Genomic DNA, 12826 nt, shown 5'->3' with positions numbered 1-12826 from the left:
GTGACAATTTTCATTTAAAAAGGGCTCATGGAGTTCAAAGGGAATTTAAATTTGCCTTTCTGGATAGTTATGAAATCCCATGTCGTTCCTGCTGCAGGACAATGCACCTCATGGAAGGAGAACTCCCGACCTCCATGTCAGGAAGTTGTGGTGCATGCATTAATGGAAAGCTGTACGTTTTTGGAGGATATGATGACAAAGGATACAGCAATCGAGTAATATTTTCTTTCAATTCAGGAGTGCAGCAAAATGTAATATTTAATGTGTCATTTTATTTCACAGGTTAACATATTTTTAAAAGAAGATATATGTAGAAATTCTTTTATTTATGATTATAAAGTTTTAGAGTGAAAATACAGTAGTTGTGCTTTTCTCTTCTTCCATGTCTTCTACAAAATTAACTACATATTTAGTTGATACCCATAGGGCACAAGAGCATGATGGGAAAAGATCTATTTCAGTATGTTTTATATATAATTTTTGCTTCTAAGACATAGTCTAATTTTCATTAATTCTGCAATTAAAATTTTTACCTTTTAGAAAATAAAAAGTAGTATTATTAATTTTAGTATCACATATCCCTCAGGTATAAATTTAATTTTCAAATGTCCTCTCTGTTAATGGTGTTTTCCTCTTTTAAAAGCTTTATTTTGTTAATTTGCGAACAAGAGATGGAAACTACATTTGGGAAAAAATCACCAACTTTGAAGGAAAACCACCCACACCACGTGATAAACTTTCTTGCTGGGTATATAAAGACAGGTAATAACAGCAAAATCATCTCATTAACTTAGACTTAAGTAAGGAGTATAGCTTGTGGCCAAAATAGAGAAAACGAGACTCTAAATTTTTTTGATATATCATAACGAACTTGTTTTGATGCTGATGGTAACTGCCATTCTAAACCCTGGATAAGAGCTAAGTCATAAAAATAAACACGTGGAAGCAACTATTTTTTAAAAAAATTATTGTATTTAATTTTCTGAATAGCTAATACAATCATATGGTTCAAAATTAAAACCATATTAAAAAAAATTACAATGAAAGCTTTGTCTTTCATTTCTGTCCCTGCTTCCCCAAGCACAAATAGCTACTTCTAACTTTTGTTTTCTTACAGCAGTGGTTCCCAAACTTGTCTGCCATTGGAATCACCTGGGGTTCTTTTAAAAATTCCAAAGCCCAGGTGATACCCAGACTAATTATAGTTTCTGGGGGTATGAGTTTTTGAAGTTTCTCAGATGATTCCAAGATGTAGACAAGTTTGGAAACCACTGCCATTAGTGTTATGTTATGCAAATAGAAGCAGATATGTACAAATGTATGTATATATGTATGTGTGTAATTTTCTTTTCCTTCTCCTCCTTACACAAATATTAACATACTCTGTACATTGTTCAGCACCCTGCCACTTCTTTTAGTTAGCAGTATACCATGGAGATTGTACATCTTTCTGTATCCCTAGTTAGAAAGCTTGTTCTTGTTTTTTTTTATAGCTGCATAATATTCTCCTCTATGAATATACCATTGTTCATTTAACCTGTACCCTTAGATCGTTTCAGTTCTTTTGCTGAAACTATTGCAAATTATGCTTGCGTGTGTGTGTGTGTGTGTGTGTGTGTGCGCGCACATGTAATTGCAGATCTATCTGTTGGATAAAATTCCAGAATTAGATGGCTGGATCAAAAGGTAAGGTAACTAGGGCTGCTGTAACAAATCTCATAAACTGGGTGGCCTAAACGAGAGAAATGTATTGTTTCACAGTTCTGGAGGCTAGAAGTCTGAGATCAAGGTTTCAGCAGGGTTGATTGCTCCTGAGTTTTGAGGAAGAAACTATTCCATGCCTCTCCCATAACTTCTGGAGATTTGTAGCAATCTTTAGCATTCCTTGGCATGTAGAAGCATTGCTCTGATCTCTGCTTTCAACTTCACATAGCATTCTCTCTGTGTGTGCTCATCTGTCCCCAGGGCCTACCCTAGGGGTCTCATTTTAACTTAATTGCCTCTGTAAAGACCCTATTTTCAAACAAGGTCACATTCTGAGATCCTGGGGATCAGGACATCAACACATGAATTTTGGGAGGGCGCAATTCAACTCAGTTTTCCCTCTATATAAGTTGCTGTTTGCATTACCCACAGACTTTGCTTAAAGTGTATTCTGTATGCATCAAACAGCTTTTTAAAACTTATTTAGATAAATTTATCAAAAATTTATTTTGTGCCACTTGATTTTGAGTTTGATTGCAAAGGCTTTCTCTACTTCAAGCTCATGACCTAATTTCTCCCCCATCTTCTTCTACCTTTGTCATTTAATATTTACATTTAGGTCATTGATTCATTTGGGACTTATCCTGTGAATGGTATGAGATATGGATCCAGGTTTATCTTTTTTTGGATGACTACCCGTCAAACTCAGTTATTTCAGATGCTACCTTTATCATGTATTTACTAAATTTTCATTGGTATTTGGATTTATTTCTGGGTTTTATTCTATTTAATTGACTTTCTCTTAATGCACCAGTACATGCATTAAGATATTGAAGCTTTTTAAAACATTTTTATAGGACTAGTATGAATGATAAGTGTACATCTTCAATAATGATCACAAAGCGAACACACTTATGTAACAATCACCCAAATAAAGAAAAAAACATTATTGACACTCCAGAAACCCTCGTTATATTCATTTCTAACCAATATCCTCAGACTCTTTTCTAAAGAAAACCATTATCCTGATTCTAGCACCCTAAATTATTTATTCTTTTTTTATTTTTTGTATTATATATGGAATCCCATAGAATTTATTCTTTTACTCAAATTACATTTTTGAGATTCACCCATGATATTGTGTCTACCTATAGTTTGTTTTATTTCCTGTATGTTAGTCTATGAAATAAAATACTACAGTGTATTTACTCATTCTACGGTTGACAGACATTTGGGTCATTTCCATTTTTGACTCTTTGGAATAATAGAATATGAACATTCTTCTATGTATTTTGGTACATAACAAACATTTCTGTTGGGTATATATCTCTTCATTCTCTTATTGGTGTAATCTGATTTTAATATAGTCTAATAATTAATTAATCTTTTCCTTACACTTAATGCTTTTGTATCCTAGAATCTTTTCATTCCCCAAAGTCATGAAGATATTCCTCTAAGTTATCTTTTAAAAGCTTTATTATTATTTTATTTTTCACATTCTAATACGCAATCCACCTGGAATTGGTTTTTGTGTGTGATATGAGGTAATAGTCACCTTTCATTTTTCCATTTGGATAACCAACTGGATAACCAGTTGATCCAACAGTATTGATTGCAAAGATCATACTTTTTCTATTGCTCTGAAGTGCCACTTTTGCCACAAATTAAGTGTCCATATATGGAAGAGTCTGTTTCTGAAGTCTGTTTGCTATCCTGTTGAATAATTTGTCTGTCTTTGCACCAGTACTATATTGTCTTAACTTCTATACTTTTATAATAAGCCTAGAGCGTCAGTAAAGTTATTGTATTTGTTCTGAATTTGTTCTTCTACTGTAAATATGTCTTGGCTCTTCTAAGCACTTTGCATTTCCATACAAACTTTGAATTTTAGTTTGTTAATTTCCACAAAGCCTACTAGAATTTTAACTGGAATTGCTTTGAATCTAGAGTTCAAGTTGAGAACTGATGTATTTACAGTAGTGAGACTGTATCTTTTATATCCTTCTATTTATTTAGACCCTTTTCCCTTTCTTTTAATAATGTTTTACAGTGTCCGTGGAAAAGTCATATACACATTTCATAAGATTTTTTCCTAGATATTTGATTCTTCTTGATGCTCTTTTAAATGACATCTTTTAGATGTGTTCATTTTCTGTTCCTAGCTAGTATATAGAAACAGAATCGATTTTGTGTATATTGAGCTTGTATTCAGCACCTTTACTATATATTCTTTTATTTGTTCTAATAATTTAGCAATAGATTTTTTTGGATTTTCTACATAATTAGAATACCTGTGAATAATGTCATTTTTTTCTTTCCTTCGAATCTTTATACTTTTTGGGGGCCTTATTGAATTGTGTAGGACCTTCAGTAGTTCTAGTGCTTGTATTTATACTTTAATATATTGACTTTAGCTTTTCTTTTTTTAAAAGCAATGTCTCTGGTTGTTCTAAGTATCAATAAAATGAGATTGTACCCTCTTCTTCCCTCTACCCCTCCCTTTCATTCAACACATTTTTGTTAATTATGTTTCTTAATCTTTTGTTCCAACTTCAGATATGAATATTTAAGCTGTCCTCTACCCGTTTATCATTTTTTCACAAATTCTTTTTAATTTTTTAGATGGCTTTTCTTATTTCTATCCTCTATGTCCTCATTTCTCTTTGTAACTTGATTTTCATTTCTGAAATGGGTTTTTCCCCCTTCTATTTCCTTTCTAACTTCTACCAATTCTTTTTCACCTCTTTATATTTTCTGGTAATCAACTCTGTTGTCAGAGTTCTTATATTTGCTTTAAAGTTTTCTTTCATTGACTTTTTTTTTTTTGCTTTAAAATATGTAGCATTTAATACTTAGTATTCAGATTTCCCTATTTGTCTCATACATTTGTAGAAACACTTTGTTTCTACATATGTCTCTTAAGGTACTTTTATTCTAAAGATTCCGTTTTGATTTTTGTTATTGTTTTGGTTTTGAAATTTATTAGATGAAGAAACAGGGTCATTTGACTATAGGGTTTCCAACAGTCTGCACTATGTTGATTATATCCCTGTGGTATCTTTTAACATGTTCATCTATACCTTGGGTTTTCTGTAAGTTGGAACTTTAGCTGTAGGAGCTCAGATCAGATTCCTATTTTTTTTTTGTTGGTTGGTAGTTTTGGAGGGAGGGCAAAACTATTCATAGGTAAGTATTTCCATTAGTGAGCACATGATATCTGATTGTCTCTCTTTGTTAGTAAACATTGATGATTATTGCCTAGATCCACTTATGCACAAAGGGATACAAAGGGTTAATTCTTTCCCTTTGTTTATCAGTATTCAACAAATATTCATTTCTCTAGCATCCTCTAAAGCGATCAGTAAGTTTTAAATTGTCATGAAATCATGAATTCAAAATATTTTACTTGTTTTAATCTATGAAACTCAGATTATCTCTTTTAGGTGGCTCCTAAATCCTTTTGACAAGACCCTACCAGTTTCATAATTTGTACGCTTTTCAATGTGACGAGGTGTTCCAGGCTCATCTTAGATATTTTCTATCCTAGACCAGTAATTAGACATTTTTCCAAGGAATTCTGATTCTGTTTAATGGCAAGTGGTATTTAGAAATTTCAGTCTCGGTGCATGGCTGAGTTATTATTTCTATACTTTTTCAGCAGCCGGAGACAGGAGATAAAAAAGTTTTAAAGATAAAACACAAAATGCATTCATATAGATACTTCATTTCACAATCAGAACTAGTAAGTTTCTAACCCAACTTCACTGACTTGAAATGATAGTATATCCTTTCTCCTGTTTTGAAAATCCTGGTTCTCAGTGTCATTAACATGATTATTCATTAGCTTTATTCTGTAATTCACACAATACCAATAATATCATAAAAAATATGATTACTAAAAAATTTCTATTTTCTTAAAGTTCTTTTATTTTTATGTTCTATACCATTAGAAATGTACAGTCATATCTCGTGTTTTATAGTCACTTTAGAAAGTTCTCATTAGTGTAATTATGCTGCCAGTTTGACACATAGATTCTTTTTTTATTTTACTTTTTATTTTTAAGATTTGTTTAATTTTGTTTAAATTTAAATTTTGTTTTTGTAATCACATTGTCTCAAAGTCAGAAGTTTTGATTTTTTTACGCTACATTTTTTTACTTCCTTTGAAACATATTTATACATATACAGAAATGTATATGTATAAATATTTTAACTATAAATATTCTCCAGTTCAATTATTAATTGTTTTATCATTATTTATTAAATTGTTAACTTTTTCAAAGTGATTAGAAATATCATGTTAATATACACTTATTTTGCATGTGTATATTTGAGGAAGCCATGTTATTCTATTCCTACATTTTTAAACATGGATGTTTATGAGCAAGGAATATCATTTTTTTTTATTAATTACTTTTTCCTCTCTTCTAAGGTGATCAGATTTTCCCCCAAATTTAAATACTCTTGTGATATATTTTCTAATTTGTGTATATTTGTATTTGTATTTTTTATATATTTATATTTCAGATGTAAATCTTACTTGGTAGTAACAGATATTTCAACATACTGTTGAATTCTATTTGCAGACATATACTGATTTTTTAAGGAGGAGTAATGGATAACTATCAATTTGTTTTTGGTTAGGCCTTAATTTTTTTTTTTTTTTTTTTTTGCCATATCAGTTTGGAAGTAGCATTATAAGGACTGGAGCTTAAAACAGAACTGAACTATATCTCTGAGCTTTGGGTAGGGCTGCATAAAGAGAATATCTCTGTGAACAATAAGGAGCAATAAAATATGTTTCTGTGAGCCATTAGGCTTTTCTACTTTTGTTTTTCCAGAACTTCATTGACCCCAGCCCTATAAAATATTTTGGCCTTTGTGTATACAAGAAACTGTTAACAGTAGCTGCCCTAGACAGGAGGATTGACTGAGTTCTTCCTGCATGTTGTTCACTTTTTACAAACTAGGTCTGTTAGCCTTGTTATCATAGGTATTTTAAAGGCCATGACTGATTCCAATATCTGGGCCACTTTGGGGTCAGCTTATATTGACTCTTTCCTCTCTTGACCATGGGTCACCTTTTTTGTTTTTTCATCTATCTTTAAATTGTTTCATCATATACCAGACATTATCTATGAAAGAATAGTAAATGCTGAAATAAATAATATTTATCTCCAGAAAAAGATGTGGACTTTCTTTTTTCAGGCGGCTAGAGTGGGAGCCGAGTCTGTATAATATGTACTTGACCTATTTTGGTGCTTTGTTGTAGCTTTAGTTGGATTGAATTTTACCATTAGCTTCAAATGTTTTGAGGCAGGACTAAGACGTTTGCTAGGGCCCATTTTTAAGCACTAGAGATTATCTAGAGGTTTTCATCTGAGCTTTACAGCTGAGTTCCCACCTCCAGAACTGTGGGAGATCTCTCCCTGTTTTATAGCCTACCTGGTAGGTCTTTGGGTTGGTAAGGAGTTCTCTTTGCTTCCCAATCCCACCTTATGTTTTCTGTACTTTGAGAGATCTCTTTCAGTCTTGCACCTCGTCCTTCAGACTTTTGAGGGCAGCTGCCCTATATACTATAATGGCCTCGCATGCTACTAAGGTTTCTTTCAGATCTGTCCAAATCCCAAATTTTAGTAGCCGAAAGCTCATATTGCTTCAGAAAGGTATGCTCAGCTTTCCTCTGCTTCCAGCTGTTGATGACTAACCCTGGGCTCTCTCTGAAGCCTAAGTGAAAGGGTTGTTGAGTTGGTTCCTAAATTTGCCTGTTGAGCATGCCCGATATTCTTAGGATTGTAATATGCCATGCCAGCCTACATGTGGCTGTTAAAATTTGGGGTGGTTTTGTTACAAACCATATACATTCTCGATTCTTCCTCCTCTGGCTATTACATCAGAGGTGAAAGCAGCCATGAGTTTTTTCTCTCTTATTGAGAGCTCATTACTTTCTGGAATTAATTCATTTAGGTCTATTTGTTTTCTTAGAACTTGGATTTTTTAAAAACTATGGTTTTGTGGTTTAGTCTTACATCGCTTAATGATGGGAATACATTCTGAGAAATGTGTCATTAAGCTGTTTCATCGTTATGCAAACATCATAGAGTGTACTTAGACTAACCTAGTGTTATACCTTACTAACACCTAGCCTATATGGTATAGCCTGTTGCTCCTAGGCTACCAGCCTGTACTGCCTGTAACTGTACAAAACAACATGAGATTAAATCAAGCACAAGAGAAGAAAAAAATGATGCAATCAAGAGATGAGGTAAACACATGACATGAGGCTGCTGCTTGAGTAACAGCATACTGTTTTACAGCGTACTGTTTTCCAGCATGCTACTTTTTTTAATAAGTAGAAAGTACTCTCATGATAAAATGTATAGTATAGTAAATACATAAACCAGTAACAGTCATTTATGGTCATTATCAAGTATTATGTACTGTACATAATTGTATGTGCTGTACTTTTGTTCAACTGGCAGTGTAATAGGTTTGTCTATACCAGCATCACTATAAACGTGAGTAATATGTTGTACTACAACATATGACAACTACAGTCTCACTAGACTATAGGAATTTTTCAGTTCTATTATAATGTTATGGAACCACTGTCATGTATGTGGTCTGTCTTTGATTGAAAAGTCTTTATGCAGCACATGGCTGTATCTGGCTTGTTTAGGTTGTTAGGGTGAGAAAGTTGATCTTTTTCAACTTTCTATGAACAGATTGGAAGTAAAACTTATAAAGTGTGTCCTTTTGTATTTGTTTTTCAGATTAATATATTTCGGTGGCTATGGGTGTAGGAGACACAATGAACTCCAAGACTGTTTTGATGTTCATGATGCATCTTGGGTAAGAGAGTAATCACTGCTTACATTTTCCTTTAATTGAATATTACCTTGAATTCTTTAGAAATAATGAACCCAATAATTCTCAGTTTAATTTACCATAATTAATGCTATGAAAAAAAAATGTGTTTTCTCTCTTTTGGTCTTAGATTCAATTGGAGTAGGCTACTGGCAGAGTAATTTCTTTTCTTACATCATTAATCACTTATACCTGCTTCTATTAGACAAGTGGAGACTTTAATATAACTTGGAAAAACTTCTTTCATAGGTAACCAGAGGGCTATTGCTGACATATACCTGCTTTTAGATACGTCCACTAGAACCTGTCATAGCTCAAACAGGCTTACACAAGGGTAAATTGGTGGTGATATTACCTTTCCTACTTATCCTTACTGGTTCAAGAATAAACTATTATTAAAGAAGTCATGACTTATAAAAATGTAAATTTTTGAAAGAGAACTTTAAAAACCATCGATCCCACCACCAAGCTCTTTAGTTTTACCTTCTATTACCATACATTATTATTGTGCATTATTAATGTATAGTACATTTTGTGTATATCTTTTTGTATATGGGTATTTTTTAAATTCTCCATGTAATTGCATGGTTTTTTAGTTTTTCAAAGGAAATATTTTTAAAGCTTTGCTATTTACAATATTAATAATAATTTTCAGAAATATAACTTCCTATGTTTATAATCTATTTTTAATCATCAGTGACCACTCTCACTTTTTTTCTCCCCTAGTACAGTTAGGCTAATGAGGATGTTCTGAAGTTTTTGGTGTACAGTGGATTTTTTTGCTTAGATTCTAAACTAAGTATATTGTTTAGTTTATTTGACAAGACTATTAAGTTTATTTGACAAAAAGAATGATGTGTTTCTGATATAAAATATAAAACTGGAACAGAGGCAAGCTAGAATAGCAATAGAGGAGGACTTCAGCAATCTGGAAGATGCAAAATACAATATAACTGCTAAATCTTTGTCTTCCCGACAGTTTGGTCTCTTAGAAGACAAAAAGAGTGAGCAGAAATATAACCTATAAGAACAAATTACTTGTTTAGGTAGAAGTAATTGGAACTTTTGGGAAAACGTTTCCCTAAAGTTTTTAATAGCAAAGATTAGGGAATCTGAGAATGTACTTTAAAAAAACAGATTTCAAATATAAATATTATGTCTTCTGCAATTTTAAAAGAGACAGTCTTTTGAAGGAATTGGAAGGTTGTTAATAAGTAAAATTATGGTACACTGCAAGCAGTGCTATGAGAAGAAAAGTTGCCACGAGGTGATGCTGATGTTGGTCCAGGGACCGCACCTTGTGAGCCACTGACTTGTGCATTAGCTTTATGACTAATGTAACACGTGACTCTATTTTTACAAAGGTGTCTATTAATTTACCAGTAAATACACAATGAAACTATAACAATCTCCTGAAAGTTATGAAATCTTTTAAATATTTTTAAAATTTCCATTTTAGGAAGAGCAGATATTCTGGGGATGGCATAATGATGTTCATGTATTTGACACAAAAACACAGAGTTGGTTTCAACCAGAAATTAAAGTAAGTATTGTAAAAAAAACTTACTTTTCCATTTATATATTCTTTGAAACTTTTAGAATATATTTTTTACTAAGTTATTTGGATTTTAATAATTGAGTTTAAAATCACATACAAAAGGCTTCTCATGGGTAGTCACTAATACTATTTTTTAAATTACATATTTTTCTCTAGGTTAGCTAAATTTTCTAGAAAAATCTTGTAAAGAGGTACTATTTCATTACTCACAAGTGTGATGCCCTGATTTAATGAAGGCTCTTCTGCAAAGTCTTTTTATAACAAAGTCCATGATTTTAAAAAGCCCATGTTTTGTAAACCCTTGAAACCAGAGCTATGTGCAATTGTAGCATGATGAAAATATATTATTAATACTCTTTAATGTGCTAGTGAGCAAACAAATTTAAATTCACTTAAGCATAACTGGAAAGTATATTTTGGAAGCGCTCACATAGTGGAAGGAAGAGCTGTAGGGACCAGAACCTCAGGAATTGGAGCAACTTATTCAACATCATCACAATACTTTCCATCTCTCTTTGTTGGCTTCTCCTATTTCTCTGTGCACTAGCTTCATTCTGTCTACTGCATACTGGCTGGCTCACTTAGGAGGAATACGGCCCTGGCTACATAAGCAGTTCTTTCTACTGGTGCTATATTCTCTCAGTGTCAGTATATTTGCCCTAGGAAAGGCCCCTGGCTCTTCCTGGGCATGTTTCCACTCTTTACATCAGTCTTCATTTCCAAGGGAATGAGTGGCCAGGCCCACTGCTGGGGCAGCAGGGTATTGATTGTTAAACTCACCAGAACTGTGCAGAATGAAATTCTGGGGATGGCATAATGAATGATGTTCATGGTTCAAAAGGCAAAAACAAAATTTTCCACTAATATGCATACATGACCAAAATTCTTTGCAGTCCAACTTCTGCTGATGGAAGTAATAGGAGGGTCTATGCAAAATAGTAAGTGGTATGAGGTTTAATCCTTCTCAATATCCTCTTTTCCAGGCAATGAATTTCAGATTTCCAGTGCTCTTCTATTCTCTTCATTCCATTTCTAATTTTGGAACTGATCAGTTATCAGTCATTTATACTTGTTGACTGAATTTTTCTTCAGTCAGCATTGAATTTTAAGATTTGTGTCTTTTATTATTAATGAAATAAAAGCATTTTATTGCTGTTAAAATAATTTCATGTCAGCAAGCAGGTAGAGAGTTATTATTGGAACTGGCTCTACTGAAACTAATTCTAGGTTTCTTTCTTAACCCTCTATTTCCTTAAATAAGGGTCTGGAACTACCAAAGGCTTATTTTTAGAATGTGCACCTGCAGATAAGGCAGCTGAGGTAGCCTATAATCAGTTTTTTAGACTTCAGGTCTTTCTCTTTCTCTCTCCTTACCTTGATTTGTATCCCTCCCTTCCTTCTGCTCCAGCAGAAGCACATGACTTCTGCATATGGCATCTGCAGATGACTGACCTGATTTTAGTTAAGCTTAACAATATATTCACTCCAGTTTTCCTGATAATATCGTCAAACAAATTCTTACATTGTTTACATTGTATCTGAAAGTTTTTCTAACATGGTTATATTTGGAATCCATTCTCTTTATTTTTTAGAGACATTCTTAAATTCATTATTTCCAAATATCTGTATCAAAAAACAAGGCAATATGTTAGAGTGTAACAATTATTGGTGTCAAAGTCGAAAAAACTGGATTTTCATTCTAATTGTGTCATGAAAGCCCTGTGTGCTTTAGATAAGTCATTTAGTGTGTCATCTGTAAAATAGGTTGAACATGTTTTCCTACATGGAATTTTTACATCTATAAGAGCAATATAGTAATAATAGGAACCTTCGTGTTGTTTTTAGTATTTCAAACAACCTAATAAGCATTGTGCATTATTTATGTGGTTAAGCACACAGACCAAGACAAATGCCATTTCTTTGTTTTTGTTTGAAATTGTATGAACCCAGTTTATTCAGAAGCTTTGGTTAACTATTAAATCTGTTTGATAAATTAAAAAGAAGAAATTCGATATTTATTTCATAATAAATGCCTTTATAGTAGAAGAATTTTTCCAAATTTTCAGATCAGTAAAGTATAATAATAAAAATTTTGTTTTGCTGGATAGGCTGGGAACCACAACTCAAAAGGTTCTCTCTCATTTATTTGTTACTTAAGTAGTATCTAAATTACTGTGCTGACTTCCGTGGTTATTCAAGTAAGGCTGATAAATCTAGAGAGTTATGATATTGGATGTAGAGCTTAAATTTCCTATACCTATATTCAGTAGCCAATGAGCTGAAAATTTGGTTTTTTTCAGAACTTGCAATGAAATATGTATTCAAGGCACCCACCATGAAAACATGGAAATTATGCCGAAAATTCTTCCTTCAAATATTATTCATTCATCTACTTACTACACTCTCTTTTCTTTAGAATGTCTCTAAAAAATAAAGAGAATGGATTCCAAGTACAGTCATGTCAGAAAAACTTTCAGATACAATGTAGGAAAAAATCTGCTATATTTATTGAAAGCATAGAGAAGTATTATCAGTTAATGTGAATGGTTTTAGTAAGAGATAAAAATACACTGTTTGGCTTAAGCCAAAACTGAAGTTCTTATTGTAGACTTTTAAGCATCAAGAGTTTTGTGGGACAGATTTAATTTTTTAGGTTCTCTGAGATCATCACACCGTGTACTGCTCACTTATATTAAC

General features: G+C 32.6%; 1 protein-coding gene across 3 annotated transcripts in view; it reads left to right on the top strand.

Moving 5' to 3' along the window:
• The window catches only part of KLHDC1 (kelch domain containing 1), a 54809-nt gene that overhangs the window by 20909 nt on the left and 21074 nt on the right, over window positions 1-12826 (top strand). For 2 of the 3 annotated variants that reach the window (XM_036239577.1, XM_036239576.1), the window contains exons 4-7: window positions 98-251; window positions 644-762; window positions 8478-8556; window positions 10031-10114. In XM_036239577.1, the coding sequence (XP_036095470.1) occupies window positions 98-251; window positions 644-762; window positions 8478-8556; window positions 10031-10114 (436 nt within the window). The remainder of the gene's footprint in view (window positions 1-97; window positions 252-643; window positions 763-8477; window positions 8557-10030; window positions 10115-12826) is intronic. The other variant, XM_036239578.1, reaches the window with a different exon arrangement.

Source organism: Rousettus aegyptiacus, unplaced genomic scaffold (genome assembly GCF_014176215.1).
Source record: "Rousettus aegyptiacus isolate mRouAeg1 unplaced genomic scaffold, mRouAeg1.p scaffold_m13_p_3, whole genome shotgun sequence".
Lineage (NCBI taxonomy): Eukaryota > Metazoa > Chordata > Mammalia > Chiroptera > Pteropodidae > Rousettus > Rousettus aegyptiacus.
This window is presented reverse-complemented; position numbering and strand designations above follow the sequence as displayed.